Here is a 15,954-nt window from a genome sequence, read left to right on the forward strand (position 1 = left end):
GATGGCACCTTCTTGCTAAACGCCTACACGACCTTTCCTTAGGGCCTGAACTTCAGAGAGTGAGTGAGCTTTCTGGTGTCTCTTCTTATAAGGACAGTAATCCTCTGGGACCCGGGCCCCACCCTTATGGCTTCAATTAGGCATAATTACTTCCCTATTCCAAATAAAGCTACAGCAGGGGGTTAGCGCTTCATAGGAAATTGCAGAGGTGGATGGGGAGACACAATGATTCAGTCCACAACAGCAAGTCCGTAGTTTCATTCCATTTTCTAAATTGTTGTTTTTTAAGTTATTGATATAGAAGTGTATTTGGAATGATGCATTCCTATTTTTTGGAGGAGACTAAACCCACAAATAAGAGAGCATTAATCATTTTTGCAGAAAATGCACAAAAATGCACGAAAAAAAAACCAGATGGGAAGTGTGTGTGGGTATGCGTAGGTAAGCGTGTGCACCAAATGTTAACAATGGTTAGCGCTGCTTGATGGGCTTCTAAGTAATACTTATTCTGCTTCCGTATATTTATCTTCTGGCATTTCAGAAATACAAGGAAACCAATCGCCGTAAGAATGTATTGAATTTATTGATCGTGGCCTTCTTTTAAAAAAACACGATTGCATTCCATTTTCAGTCTTTTCCACGGACATGTGAAGCGAAAGTGGTACGGATTCGCTGATACCCATGTTGTTTGGACAAAAAAGCGATACAGATGTTTCTCTTTTGTCGAGGGTTTCAAACTTCCCCCAGGGAAACAGTTGCCTCTTACCGGCAGAGGGGAGACGCTGAATCAGTAGTTTGGGGTAGGGGTTGGGGAACGAGGACACCGACTCCGGCTCCTGCCGCAGGAGCGGGGCTGCGGTCCCCGCGGTTCGGATCCCGGGCTGCAGTGAACCCGCAGCAACGCGTCCGCCGGCCGAGCGTCCCGGGAGGCGCCGCGGGCGGGCGGCTGCCCCGGAGGACGCTGGGAACCACGCGCGGAGGCCGCTGCCGCGCAGGCGCACCGGCCAGGGCTGCGCTACGCGGGAGCATCTTGGCGCTACGCGGAGAGTCGCCGGCCGGGGGCGACGCGGCAGGGGCGAGCGGGGCGAGCCGGCGAGCTGGGTGAGCGGGAGCTGCGCGGGGGGGTCTGGGGCAGGGACCGCGGGAGGCTCTGGCCGGAGACCGCCCGCGGTTCCCTGTGGCGCGTGATGCGCCCTGGGGGCTCGGGGTCGCGCTCAGACAAAGCCTGCGAGTTCCGGGCTTGGAAAAAGGTTGAGCCTCTCGGTTCCTGGGAGGAGGAGCCGGGGTTGGAGGGCGTCCGTGAGCTGCCACAGATGAGATTCCAGCCCAGCTCCTTCGTTGAGTCCACATCTCGAGACTCCTTTAGCCGTAGTACTACCCACAACAAAGAATCGGCTTTTCTTCCTCTCTTTGTGCTTCGTGACCCCAGCACGCTGGTTTGGACCGCGTGGGCTGTGTATATGCACCGTCTCCATGTACCTTTTGTAAAAATTTTTCAGTGATTGGTGTCTGTTCTAGGATTCTGACCGTGCGACGGAGCTCTCGTAGATCCTTTTGCTGACTCTAATGTTTTCTGTCCGGCGTCTCCAGGGGACTGTCGAGGTGGCTGCTCAGAAGAAAACTCCCGGAGCCAAGCAGCTGCCTGCCGAGGAGACAGTTGGAGCTCAAGATGGGCCGTTCCTTATGAGCCTGGACATGCAGACGTCCAAATTCTGGATTTTGGTACTGTTTGTTCGCCGGGTTCCTGAGCGTGGAGGCCTCCAGCACAACTGTGAAGCCTGAGCTTCCAGCAGTTTCTTTATCGAAAGTGGACAGGCCCAGATAGGACCTCCTGCCCCCTGGGCTGAGGCAGAGAGCCCCAGAAAGGAGTGCTGACGTCATCATGCTGCAGCAGCTCCTGATCACCCTGCCCATGGAGGCCAGCCCCTGGGTGAAGCTGCACCATCCGAAGAAGGCCAAGGAGGGGGCCCCCCTGTGGGAGGACGTGACTAAGATGTTTGCAGGAGAAGGTGAGAATAGACTGGTGGGAAGGAGGAAAAGCAGCAGCATCTAGTTTGAGAAGGAAGGTAGGCACCTGAGCAAAAGCATCCCTTGGGGAGGCAATTGGGTAAAAGGTCTCTGGGGCTCTCGATTATGGCTCCTTGCCTGGGTTTTCCTGAACAGTGGAGGTCAGTTCAACGTGAAACCAGTATGTGAATGCCGCGACTCTGTATGTTCTTTCTTTTCATTTTCCCCACGGGCATGTGGGGCAGGGAAGACTTGCCTGATTTTCTGTATCTTACAGTGAGGAAATTTGAATCAGCCAGGTGCAGGCCCTGGGTGGCTAGGTCAGAAGTAGAAGGCAGCAGAGGAAGTACTGCTTGAGCCTGGAGTGGCTTGTGCTAGAAAGCAAAGATGAGTGCGGAGACTAATGGACACGTATCAATAGGATGGCAAGTTTGGACAACTCCGGACTGTTTAAATATCCAGGTGGATTGTAACACTTGGAATAAATTAAACTTCTGTAAGTTCACAATGACACTTAAAATAGAGAAAGGGGAAAAACCCATTTGCCAATACTGGCTATGATTCATACACTGATTTCTCACCTTGAAAATAAATTATTATGGGAAGAAGAAAACATTCATCTTGCTTTTTAAAAAAATTTTTTTTCTTACTGTTTTATTTCTGAGAGAGAGAGAGAGCATGAGCAGGGGAGGGTCAGAGAGACAGAGATACAGAATCTGAAGCAGGCTCCAGGTTCTGAGCTGTCAGCACGGAGCCTGATGTGGGGCTCGAATCCATGAACCGCGAGATCATGACCTGAGCCGAAGTCGGACGCTTAACCCACTGAGCCACCCAGGTGCCCCTCATCTTGCTTTTTAAAAGATCATTTCCATTTGTTGAGGGAAAGCTTTTTACAGAAAATATCTGCCAATAACAAAGTAGAAAGAATGATAGAATATTTTAGTATAAATGAAGTCATTGAAAAGTTGATAGGGAACAGGATATTCACCGGGTGCCCCCACAAAGTGCTAAATGCCAAAGAAAGAGCACACTTTTCCAATGGCGATATCTGGTGGTCACTGGCTTTTTATTTATTTATTTGTTTGTTTGTTTATTTATTATTGAGAGGCGGAGAGAGACAGAGAATGAGCAGGGGAGGGGCAGAGGGAGAGGGAGACACTGAATCTGAGGCAGGCTCCAGGCTCCTCGCTGTCAACAAATAGCGGTATCATGACCTGAGCCAAAGTCAGATGCTTAACCAACAGAGCCACCCAGGCGCCCCTGGTGGTCACTGTCTTAGTCAAGTGTGACAGTGATGGAATAACGTCAGGGTTTGTGCCTTCTGGGTAATGTAATATAGAGCACATAGTATTACCCATGAGGAATTCCTGCCAAAATGTTTAATCTGAACCTAAGTCGAGCTTAAAGGCTGAACTTCTGGGTTAAAGAAAATACAGGGAAGAGAGAAATAAGGTGAACCCTAGCACAGTCAGACTGTGTTGGTCTCTTAAGAAGCCAGTATCATGAAAAAAGGGGAAGTGGGGCGCCTGGGTGCCTCAGTTGATTGAGCATCCGATTTCGGCACAGGTCATGATCTCACCATTAATGGGTTCGAGTCCCACGTTGGGCTCTGTGCTGACAGCTCAGAGCCTGGAGCCTGCTTCAGGTTCTGTGTCTCCCTCTCTCTCTGCCCTTCCCCTGCTCGTGTTCTGTCTGTCTCTCAAAAATAAATAAAAATTTTAAAAAGCAGAGGGGAAGTACTATTCTAGAGAGACTAGAGAGAACCATTTTGAATGTGTGAGCCTGGTTTGGAAAAAATCCAGAACAAAAGACAGTTTGAGAAGAGCTGAGGAAATCTGAATATGGAATTATTGTTTTCAAGTGTTTGTTTTTGAGAGAGAGTGCGTGCATGTGCAGAGGAGGGGCAGAGAGAGAAAGAGAGAGAATCTCAAGCAGGCTCTGCACTGTCAGCACAGAGCATGATGTAGGGCTCAGACTCATGAAACAGGAGATCATGACCCCAGTCAAAACCCAGAGTCTGACACTTACCCAACTGAGCCTCCCAGGCTCCCCTGAGTATAGAATTCTTGTTAACTTGCTTAGGTGTGATTAACAGTATTGTGGTTATGCAGGAGATGATCCTTTTTTGAAGTATTTAGGGGCAAAGTATCATGATGTCTGCAACTTTGAAATGACTCAGAAAAAAACATAGATGAAGCAAATATGGCAAATGTTAACAGTCATGTTATATATATATGCATGTTCAGTGTTCATGATAAAAAGTTGGGAAAAAATACAAGGACAAGAATTCATGTACCTCAGTTCCTAGTTCATATTTCTAATATCTCAAATTCAGCCAGGTTTTAATACCTCAAATTCAGGTTGGAATTCTAGCAACCTGGCAGGGTGTTAAGCTTAATACTTTAGGGGATGGGGAAAAAGTAATGAGCCAGATAGTTTCTACCCATCTACTCATACTAATAATTCAACTGAGGGAGATAATCATACAAATAAATACGATAGGCAGTCTGAGATAGATAACAGAATAGAGATAAAAACAAGCTTTGGAAGAATACAGAGAAGAGGAAGCTTTCTTCTCATTAAGAGTGTTTGAGAAAACATCACCTGAACTGATCCAGAAGGATATCTCGGGTTTTCACTGAGTAGGACTTGAGAAAATACTGAGGTGGGTACTGTGCAGGGATGTTCAAAGAATGGTGACTGGGATTATTTGGCTGGATGTGTCCAGCGGATGAAGAAGGATGCTTAGAAGGAGATTAATACTCAGAGAAGCGGTGATGGACTGGTTGTGGAGGATCTTCAAATCCATGTAAGGTGTTTGGATTTTTCTTTCTTGTCAGTGGGGAAGCTTTGAGGGTTTTTGAACAAAAGAGTGGCCGGTAGATCTGTGCTATTGGACCAGTGTTGCCCGTTGGGAAGTATTAACGCCCAAAGCAGTGCACGTTAGATCCTTTCCATTAAGGAGGCTCTGAGTTGCTCTAAATGTCCCTCTCTCTGAATGTTTTGAGAGAGGAGGCATGTTCAGCAGGTCTGGTCTGCAAGCCGTTTTTCTGTCTGAGGAGATGCAAACCTCATGGCTCCTTTCCTTTCTCAGTTTTGCTCTCTAAGGATGCTGATGAGACCCAGGGAGAAAGTTTTGAGGATGAAGTGACCTCTGGGCCACTGACCGTAGAATCCCAGGTGAGTCGGAGTTTCCTGTCACTTTCTTGAAATTGTTTGACCCTGGACTTGGATGTTCTTTGACTCAACTTGCTGGATTGGATTTTCTTAGCCTGTTCTAAGTTGGACCACATTGATTGATTTCACAGGTGATTTTCCCACCAGTAGTCACCTTCCTCAGAACCTTCTTATCTTAAGCAAACCTCTCACCATTTGTCCAACACGTTTAAAACTTGTGCTGGGGTGTGTTGGTGTGTGTGGAAAAGTATGTGATATAGTTCCTGCCTTGAAACATCACAGATGTCATCTGGGAGAAAGACAGACATTGTAAAAACATGTTAAGCAACGTTTAAAAATTAATAGAATGCGGTTCGGATATTCTTGGAGATGTGTGCGCTTCATTAATGTAGACACTTCATTAATTAAAAGAGGATTTCTGGTCATGTTTTGAAGCAGAATTGTAGATGAAAAGGGAAATGAGTAGAGAAGTTACTGGCAGGTCCCAAAGGGTACAAACTAAATAGACTGACCAGACAAGGAAGGAAAACTTCCAAGAGCAGTTTAATAGTGTCTGTGTATCATAAAAGAGCTAATCAAAAACCAGTGGCATGGGCAATGGGCAAAGCTCTGTGCTACCAAACCCCAGAAGCAAAGTGAAACTCAAGAAAATTCTAGAATAATCAGAGGACATCAATACAGAAGGAGATCTTCCTAGAGAACAGAAGAGTTTTGTAGGGGCATGATCTTAGCCTCCAAAATAACATGGTTACAGGGTTTAATCCTCTATCTTTAACATTCCTCAAATTCACTTTTCTCATGTGGATGCTGTTGTCATCCCAATAGGCCTCAAGTGCCTTCCAGAATTATTTACAATATACAAAAAGCACTAGAATTGTCTCCATACTTAAGGAATGTGCTTTTATCTCAGCCTTCTGGCTTCTGGGTGCTCTTTGCATTTGGCAATACTTTTAAAAAATAACTACAAAATGGTTATTTAGTTTCATAGATCATACATGACAAGCTCTCATCCTTCACAACACAGTGTCTGCTTTGCTCAAGAGATCTTCCCTTACTAGGCAGAATTCATGCTCTCTCCAGAAGCATGTTCCCACATACTTTTCTTACTAACAGAAATACCCAGCGAAGGGTATATTACCCATGCTGAAATGTTCTTGTTTTAACCAATTCTTTCAGCCCAGCAAAGGTCCCTGTCTTCTCTTGTGGCCTTGGCCTCTTTTGAACTCTCCCCTTCTTCAAATATTCCTGATCTTTATCGTCCTTAATCTAAATCATTGTACACTGTTCCAAGACCTTCTTTAGTATTTCATGAGTATTTCTCCTTTAGCCAAATTGTAAGTTTCAAAAGACAGCTTACACGCTTTATGCTTTGTCTTACAACCTCTAGCACAGAGTCAGCCAACCAGTTGTCAAGAGTGTCCATGAAAATTTGGATAGCATCTCTTAGCATGTAGACAGTGTTAGAACAACTTCCCAAACTCTGACTGAAAAGGAACATACTTGATGTTCTAGGAACTGTTGACCTTCAAGGACATATCTGTGGACTTCACCCAGGAGGAGTGGGGGCAGCTGGCCCCTGTTCACCGGAGTCTATACCGGGAGGTGATGCTGGAGAACTATGGGAACCTGGTCTCCGTCGGTAAGGATGAGTTCCCCTGATAACTAGAACCTGCCTGTTGGGAACAAAATCTTTATTTCTAACCAAAGTGTTACGCTTGGGCTTTGGGTTGTGTTGGGGTTTTCTGCTTCCTTCTAAATAGCAAGTCAGGATTGCTGTGGTCTTTTCTGCCCCGGTCTTTCTACTCTAGCCCTCAGCAGGCCTGAATACCAAAGAACTATCTTTAAATTCTTGGTTTGGCCTCAGCACATGCAGTGTTTTCTTCTTCATGAGCAGGGTATCAGCTCTCCAAACCTGGTGTGATTTCCCAGTTGGAGAAAGGAGAAGAGCCATGGCTGATCGAGAGAGAGGTTTCAGGAGGTCCAAGTGCAGGTAAGAGCAAGGCAGACGGGGCCTTTGTCATGTTTGCTAGAAAGCTCCACTTGAAGCCTTCTCCAGATTGTGGGGAAGGCCGTGCCATCTGGATGGGACCTGACCCGAAACCAGATTATCACCCTGTTACCCCTTTCCTACACTTGCCTCTTCTCGTTAGTTTCTCTGGAGTGAGAGGAAAAGAGGTGCCTTTATTAAGGTTAGTTTCCTTGACTGACTCTCCTGACCCAAGTCACATGGTTTTCTTGCTTCCTCCAGCATTTCAAACCTTGCCCTATGATAGCTTCTTTCTTCTGTCCATTCAGGCATTTGTGGCTCTCCCCTCATTAAGTACAACACTCTTCACTAGATTTCCATGTAATTTTATCATGGATTTCATTCTCTCATGATTCTGGTTAAAAGTTTTCCCTAAATCTTATTCTGTGGTCATAGCTTCAATTCTGATTCTCTTTTTAACTTGTGTAATTTAACTTTGTATTTCAGATAACTTATGGCTCTGTGAAAAGCCATCACCGAATTCCTTCTTACCAAGTCAAATAGGTTTTAACAACCTTCTTCATCTAAGAACAGTAATAATGACAGCTGTTCATCAAGCTGGCCTCTGTGAGTCCTGTGTGTATATTAGCCTATCTTACAGATGAGGTAAAGAAGGCTCACAGGTTAAGAAACTTGTCCACCATCATGTAGCTACGAGTTGGTGGAGTCTGTATTTGAACTGCAGTCCTTCTGACTCCACAGTCTGTGTTCTTATGGTACTATTCTACATGGCAGTATTAGGTTTCTAGACCCTGCCGCCTTTCCTCCACAATTTTTATCTCCTATTATCTCTCTTACTGCTTTTTCAGTGCTACTCATCAATATCCTTTTTAATGCAGATACATCATTTCCACCTCTGCTAGAAGAGGCTGAACTACCACAGCAAACAGACTCTAAAATGTGGCTCAAACAGAATAGCAAGAAGTCTTGCTTGTACACTGGTCTGCGGGACCTGTTTAGTTCAGTGGGCAGTTCTTTTCCACCTGGTGAATCTGGGATTGAGATTTCTTCTACGTGGTGGCTCCACCATCTGCTAGGGCCTCCTCATCATCTAAGTACAGCCAGCAGCAAAACAAGGGCACCCAAGGAGCTCATCTGGGAGGGTTTTTTAAAAAAGGATTTTTTTTTTTTAAATGTTTTTATTTATTTCTAGGAGAGAGAGAGACAGCATGAGCAGGGGAGGGTCAGAGAGAGAGGGAGTCACAGAATGAAACAGGCTCCAGGCTCTGAGCTGGCAGTCAGCACAGAGCCCGACGCGGGGCCCGAACCCACGAACCGCGAGATCATGACCTAAGCGAAAGTCGGACACTTAACCGACTAAGCCACCCAGGCGCCCCTAAAAAAAGGATTTTTTTTAATGTTAATTTATTTTTGAAAGAGAGAGAGAGAGAGACATGGTGTGAGCAGGGAGGGGCTGAGAGAGAGGGAGACACAGAATCCGAAGCCGGCTCCAGGCTCCAAGCTGTCAGCACAGAGCCCAATGTGGGGCTCAAACTCACAAGCCGTGAGATCATGACCTGAGCTGAAGTCAGAGGCTTAACTGACCGAGCCACCCACGCTCCCTACATCTGGAAGGTTTCTATGGGGCAGCCTAGAGTGGTTCACATGACTTTCACTCTAATTCACTTATGGGAGAAACCTTTGTCACTTCACTCAAATCAAAATCAAGGAGAATGTAGTTGTGTGTCCAAAAATGGAAAGAAGAGATTTTGGTGAATATGCAGCAATGCCTGCTGCAATCTGTGGGGGCCTCTGTCTTTTACACTGCTATTCTGTAGCTGCACAAATGTCCACAAATGCTTTGTGGTGGTTTTCAGTTGTCCCTTGAGACCTCTGTTCTCCATATTTTCATCTATTCCCACATGTCCCTGGTTTTTAGGACCTCTCTATCTAGATCCACTATTGTCACTTCAAACCCAATACACCCAAAATCAGAAACCATCTTCTCTCCCAGGCAGATTTCTCATCCTGACTCCTCCTATTCTTTCAGTCTCAAAGGCCAGAAGTCATGATATCAGCAAGAATGTGTCATGTTTTTCTACTCTCATCCTTCCCTCATTGCTCATGGCTTCTTCTCTGATATCACCTGCTAGATCCACTTCTCCTCTTCATCTGTGTTGATGCAATGCCTAGCCAAGTTCCCATCATCTCATCTATTACTCTGATTTTTAGTTGTATTTGCTGATAGTTTATTATCTTTCTGAATCATTTTGAATGTTACTGTCAGAGATGACCTCTTGAAATATGACATTCATTTTGTTCTTACCCTGAAAAGAAAAGTAACTCCTTATTCTCTGTAATAAGTGATGTAAACATCTCTGCCTGCTTTCTAAGTCCACTCAGAAATTTACACAGCTATTCCTGAGCACTTTTTATGTGTTGTTACTAAGGTGAGGTCAGAAATCCTGGGGAATGAGAGTTTGTTGTGGACAGGAAATATTGGAGCTTTAGGATGACAGGGTCCAAATGGGTGGATGGGAATAGAAAGATAATAAACACTAGAGAAGTCCCTTCATCCCAAAGTGTCCCATGTATTCTCTGGATAGTCCATAAAGTCTCTGTCCTTTAAGATGTTACAGTATAGCTAATAATCCGTTACAAATAAAAAGCCCATTTTTCACCTCTTATACACAGATACAGGCAAAAATTACGAAGATTGATAAAAATCCAGTGAACTTGCAGGGAAGGGCACCAATGTTTACTGACAGCACCCATACCCAGAACCCAATAATTCCTCTTTAGTAAAGCCTGTGAAATATTGACAGGAGTGTACACAAATGTATGCATGATAGCATGAGAAACTGGAGACAAACTAAATATTTTTCAGTAGAGAAAAGTCAAATTGTGATATGTCCATCAGTGGAATGCAGTGGTATGCATTGTACTTGTTAAAAAGAATAAGATACTAAAGATAAAAAAAAAAAAATTTTTTAATGGGGCACCTGGGTGGCTCAGTAGGTTGAACGTCCAACTTTGGTTCAGATCATGATTTCACAGTTCATGAGTTCGAGCCCTGTGTTGGGCTCTGTGCTGACATTTCAGAGCCTAGAGCCTGCTTCAGATTCTGTGTCTCCCTGTCTCTCTGCTCCTCCCCTGCTCACACTCTGTCTCGCTCTCAAAAATAAAGATAAAAATTAAAAACTAAAAAAAAAAAATAAGATAGGGCCCCTTGGGTGGCTTGGTTGGTTAAATGACTCTTGATTTTGGCTTAGGTCGTGATCTCATGGTTTGTGAGATGGAGTACCATGTCAGGCTCTGTGCTGTCAGCACAGAGCTTGCTTGGGATTCTCTCTCTCTCTCTCTCTCTCTCTCTCTCTCTCTGTCTGCCCCTCCTCAGCTCTCTCTCTTTAAATAAATAAATAAACTTAAAGAATATTTAAAAAATAGATGCAGAACTATATGTACATTATGATCCATTTTTTTGTGCAAATGTATATTTATGACCGTATACATAAATACACACATTCATGTATACATATTGTTGGGAATGTCTAAATGGATGCTTTCCAAAATCCTAAAGGAGTAGAGGGAATGGAGTTGAAATTGAGAGAGGCTATCCCTTTTTAGGGAATGAGTTCCTATATTATTTAATGTTTTGATATGTAGAAAGTATGAATTAATATTTGAAAAAACTTTTTTTTAATAGAGAAAATTTTGTCATAGAAATATGGGCTTGAGATGATATGGTGCTAGAATACTGAGTTCCTTAATCTTATCTCTTGTTATCTGCCCTTACAACAATGCTCTCTTCTTAGTGCACTTCTTCCTGGAATTCACATGGATGAACTCCTCCCACTTCCTTAAAGTCCCCTCACATATCTGAACAGTTTCTTTCCTTTGACCATTTCTTCATTTCCTTTTATATTAGCTCTCTAGGGGGCAGAATCATATTTGAAGATAGTCCAAGGCTCCTATGCCTACTACATGTTAATTTTCCCCCTCCTATTCTCACTATGGCCATTTTTTTTTTTAAAGTACACTGAGTATGGGTCATTTGTATTTTGGGATTTCTTTCAGACTTGGAGAATAAAGCTGAAACCAAGGAATCAGCCGTAAAGAATGTTATTTCATGGGGAGAATCACACCATGGCCTAATGAAGGAACAGTCCACAAGAGGAAGCACCTTATATTCCACATTGGGAAGAGTCTCCAAATGTGATCAGTTAAAAAGCCACCAGGAAAACCAAGGACTGGGTGAGGGGCAAATCCCCTTGATGCACAAGAAAGCACTCGCTCAGGAAGGAGGCCGAGAATCTAACAGATTTCAGAAAAGTATTAATGTGAGCTCAAAAGTTATTCTAGGACCAGAAGGTTCTCCGAGAAAAAAAGACCATAAATATGATGTACCTAGAAAGAGAAGTCGATACAATTTAGATTTGATTAATCATTCAAGGAGTTATACCAGATTGAAAACCTTTGAATGTACTATTTGTGAAAAAATCTTCAAACAGCTCATTCACCTTACAGAACACATGAGAATTCATACTGGAGAGAAACCTTTCCGATGTAAAGAATGTGGAAAAGCTTTTAGCCAAAGCTCATCCCTTATTCCACATCAGAGAATCCATACTGGTGAGAAACCCTATGAATGTAAGGAGTGTGGGAAAACCTTCAGACATCCATCATCTCTTACTCAACATGTCAGAATTCATACTGGGGAGAAGCCCTATGAATGTGGAGTATGTGAGAAAGCATTCAGCCAGAGTATTGGGCTGATCCAGCATCTGAGAACTCATGTTAGAGAGAAACCTTTTACCTGCAAAGACTGTGGAAAAACATTTTTCCAGATTAGACACCTTAGGCAACATGAGATTATTCATACTGGTGTGAAACCCTACATTTGTAATGTATGCAATAAAACCTTCAGCCATAGCACATACCTAACTCAACACCAGAGAACTCATACTGGAGAAAGACCATATAAGTGTAAGGAATGTGGGAAAGCCTTTAGCCAGAGAATTCATCTTTCTATTCACCAGAGAGTCCACACGGGAGTGAAGCCTTATGAATGCAGTCATTGTGGGAAAGCCTTTAGGCATGATTCATCCTTTGCTAAACATCAGAGAATTCATACTGGAGAAAAACCTTATGATTGTAATGAGTGTGGAAAAGCCTTCAGCTGTAGTTCATCACTTATTAGACATTGCAAAACACATTTAAGAAATACCTTCGGCAATGATATGTGACATATGTTCAACATCAAAGGATCCTCATAACAGAGCAAAAGCCTCTAAATCAGAGGTTTTCTGACTTCTGGATTTCAAGAAGCAATGATTTTTTTAATGACTTGATGCAATGTTACCAGTATGAGTTTTGCCATATTAAAGAAACTACGTATTATCAACATCATTCAGAAAAGAAAGGGCATTTGAATACTTTAAAATAAAGGAGGATTTAAAATAAAGGATTATGATTCCTAATAATCATTAGGAATAGCCCTCAACATTGAATTGTTAGTCTTATGAAAATCTCCCAAATTTGTCCTTATTTTTCTCATTTTGTTATGGGCCAGTGGAAAGTTCATCATGCCAAGTTACTGACACTTGGATTGGATTTTGAGAATCACTGTTTTAAATGTCCCTTCAATAATCAGAATAAAATATAGTATAACTTTGTACTCTATCCCTTTATATGGCCAAAAGAGGTATAAATAAAAATACTGGCTCAAGTATACAATAAATAATATTAAAGGAAACTTTCACAAGAAATAATATTAAAGAAAGCTTTCTAGAATTGACAGATAACCTACCATACATGAGATACTTGAGTATATTTTATGGTTTCTTGTAGAGAATTGGCAAACTTTTCATAAAGGGCCAGATACTAAATATGTTAAGCATTGTGGCCATATGAGCTCTGCCAGCACCGCTCCACTCTACCATTTTCGTTCAAAAACATTCAAAGAAATACATAAATCAGAGTATCTCAATCTTGGCCTTGCTGATATATGGGGCCAGATATTTTGTCTGGGGCAACTGACCTGTGCACTGTAGGGGGTTTAGCAGTATCTCTGGCCACAAAATGCCAGTAACTAGATGGCAGTAGTTCCCCCACCCATTGTAACAACTAAATACATCTCCTGACATTGCTAGAAGTGCCCTGGGGGTCAAGATTGTATTTGTGAAGTACTTGAGAACCACGGACATAAATGAATAGGTGTAGCTCTGTTCCAATAAACTTCATTTTAAAAACTGGTGTTGGGTTGCCTTTAGCTATACTTTACTATTCCTGCTGTAGAGTACATAAATGATTGTCCCTTTCTTGCCCCTGAATAAGCACAGCAAGAATAGGGGTTGTATAGCATTATTATTATTTTTTTAATGTTTTTTAAAAATTTATTCCTGAGAGAGAGAGACAGTGTGAGCAGGGGAGGGTCAGAGAGAGTGGGAGACACAGAATCTGAAACAGGCTCCAGGCTCTGAGCTGGCCGTCAGCACAGAGCCCGACGCGGGGCTCGAACCCACAAACCATGAGATCATGACCTGAGCCAAAGTTGGACCCTCAACTGACTGAGCCACCAGGTACCCCTATTTTTAAATCTGTTTTGCTGGAACTTTTGATATGTCCTGCTATAATCAAAAGGTTAGAAATTTAATATAATCTCTGAAACACAGCATTCAAACATATAAAAGGACCTAATACAGTTTATCATCACTTACTTGACAGTACTTCCCATGTGATGTGACATATCAAGCCTAATTCATCAAAAAGACTTCATTTAGAAGTTGAATATTGGGAAGTTTGAAATATCAGAAGGTTTTAAAGCATGTATCTAAATAAGATTATAGATCATTTAAAAACTTCATAATAATTATTTAGCCAAGGTGCAATTAAGATTCTAAAGGCAAATACAGACGATTACATAGTTGTTAAAATTTAGCTTAATATTGAGAAAATTCAACTTTAAAGACCAAACAGAAACTTTGTTTTTCTAGGCTGGTTAAAGATACAGAAGATCTTTGTTTATAAAGATCTCTGTTTACAATGTAGACCTAAGAAAACTCGTTTTATCAGAGAAAAACCAAATTGGAATCTTATACTGGTATACTTTTGATATTAAGACTCATTGATTTCAACAAGGTGATTTTTTTTTTTTTCAAAAATCATGCAGTCCTTCCTTTTTCCTCCCTTTCATCTCCCACGTTGATACATACTTTTTGAGACAAACACAGGATGCTGCATGGATCTGAATTTTTGTGGTGGACACTGGGGGGTGGGGGGTGACTGGAATCCCCATCAGGAATAAAGGACTCTCACCTGTAGGGATTGTGGCCAACAGTCCTCAACTCTCACATGCCATCAGTGGTCACCTTAACTGAAGACAGCCACCTTGCCAAGGCATACCCTCTTCCCAAGTTGTCACATCCAATGACATAAAAGTCCAGCCTTTTTGCCCTAATTTGGGGTGTTCTGAAGGGCGACCCAACCTTTGGAACTCCTCAGAGAATCAGTGGAGTCTTGTGTTGATATGTATGACCAACTTCTGCCTATTCTTGCTCTCTTCCTCTCCCGTCTCTTCTCCAAGTGTTGGTTGCTCCCTAATAAGCTTTTTTACACATTAATCTCCACAATCTTAGTCGTAACCACACACACAATTTCTTTCCAAAGATTCCCTTCTCACAAACATACTGCTTTCCTTTTTACATTCAGATTTTGATCTAAGATTTTCCTCTTTAAATAACCAGTCTTGCTTTCCTTGCATTAAATCTGTTTATTTGTTCTTAGAGTACCCATAAAATTCATGGGGCATTAGACAGAGTTCTAAGAGGTTTTTCGCCCTTTTCTGACACTCTTCGCAATGGAGATAACATAAACTTATTTGAATTTCAATAAACACAGAATAAATGTTTTATATATAATGCTGATAATTCTAAAGACATGTCCATTTGATTAAACCAGCAACCTTAAATTAGCTTTAATACCGAACATTTTCCAAGATTATGTGAACTTGTAAAACATTTGGGTTAGTTTCTATCTTTGAGTTTTAGATTGCCCAATTCTTGGGGTGCCTGGGTGGCTCAGTCCATTGAGCATCTCACTCGATTTTGGCTCTGGTCCTGTTCCCAGTTGTGGGATGGAGCCCCGAGTTGGGTTGTGCACTGGGTGTGGAGCCTGCTTTGGATCCCCTCTCTCTCTCTCTCTCTCTCTCTCTCTCTCTCTCTCCTTCACCCTCTGCCCCTCTCCCCTGTTTGTATGTACTCTGCTTGCTCAATGCCCAATTCTTACAAGCACTTATCTTTAAACCAACTAAATAGAGCTCTTTTACAAATTAATCTTAGCGATACCATCTGGAGGTAGAGAAAACATCTCACATAACATATGTGTACACACAAATAAGTACACAAACAATATGCAAACAAAATCTTTTTTTTTTATGTTTTATTTATTTCTGAGAGAGAGAGACAGTGTGAGCAGGGGAGAGTCAGAGAGAGGGAGATACAGAATCCAAAACAGTCTCCAGGCTCTGAGTTAGCTGTCAGCACTGAGCGCGATACGGAGCTTGAACCCACAAACTGTGAGATGATGACCCGAGCCGAAGTTGTAAGCTTAACCCACTGAGCCACCCAGGCGCCCCAAAATCTTAAAGCCCCAATTTTCAATTGTCTCCTTTATACAAAACAAATCTAATGGCAAGATGGTATTATAATTTATGGATCCATTAATTGGTCATTTTTCTCTGTATTGCAGCCAAGCAGCATTGCAAAAAACGATTGCTCAATTTTGGAGCTGCATGTGGGGATCAA

The 15,954-nt window shown here is 42.6% G+C and overlaps 1 protein-coding gene across 1 annotated transcript; it reads left to right on the forward strand.

The window, feature by feature from the left end:
* Positions 1 to 1,049: 1,049 nt before the first annotated feature.
* On the forward strand, positions 1,050 to 13,368 carry ZFP69B (ZFP69 zinc finger protein B). The gene is made up of 6 exons (XM_039255917.1): positions 1,050 to 1,101; positions 1,591 to 2,009; positions 5,102 to 5,187; positions 6,697 to 6,823; positions 7,079 to 7,174; positions 11,228 to 13,368. The coding sequence occupies exons 2-6, from the start codon at positions 1,883 to 1,885 to the stop codon at positions 12,394 to 12,396; spliced, it is 1,605 nt and encodes a 534-aa protein (XP_039111848.1). The 5' UTR covers positions 1,050 to 1,101; positions 1,591 to 1,882; the 3' UTR covers positions 12,397 to 13,368.
* Positions 13,369 to 15,954: the final 2,586 nt, after the last annotated feature.

The sequence above is a fragment of the Hyaena hyaena genome, unplaced genomic scaffold (assembly GCF_003009895.1).
Source record: "Hyaena hyaena isolate Hyena2069 unplaced genomic scaffold, ASM300989v1 scaffold_551, whole genome shotgun sequence".
Lineage (NCBI taxonomy): Eukaryota > Metazoa > Chordata > Mammalia > Carnivora > Hyaenidae > Hyaena > Hyaena hyaena.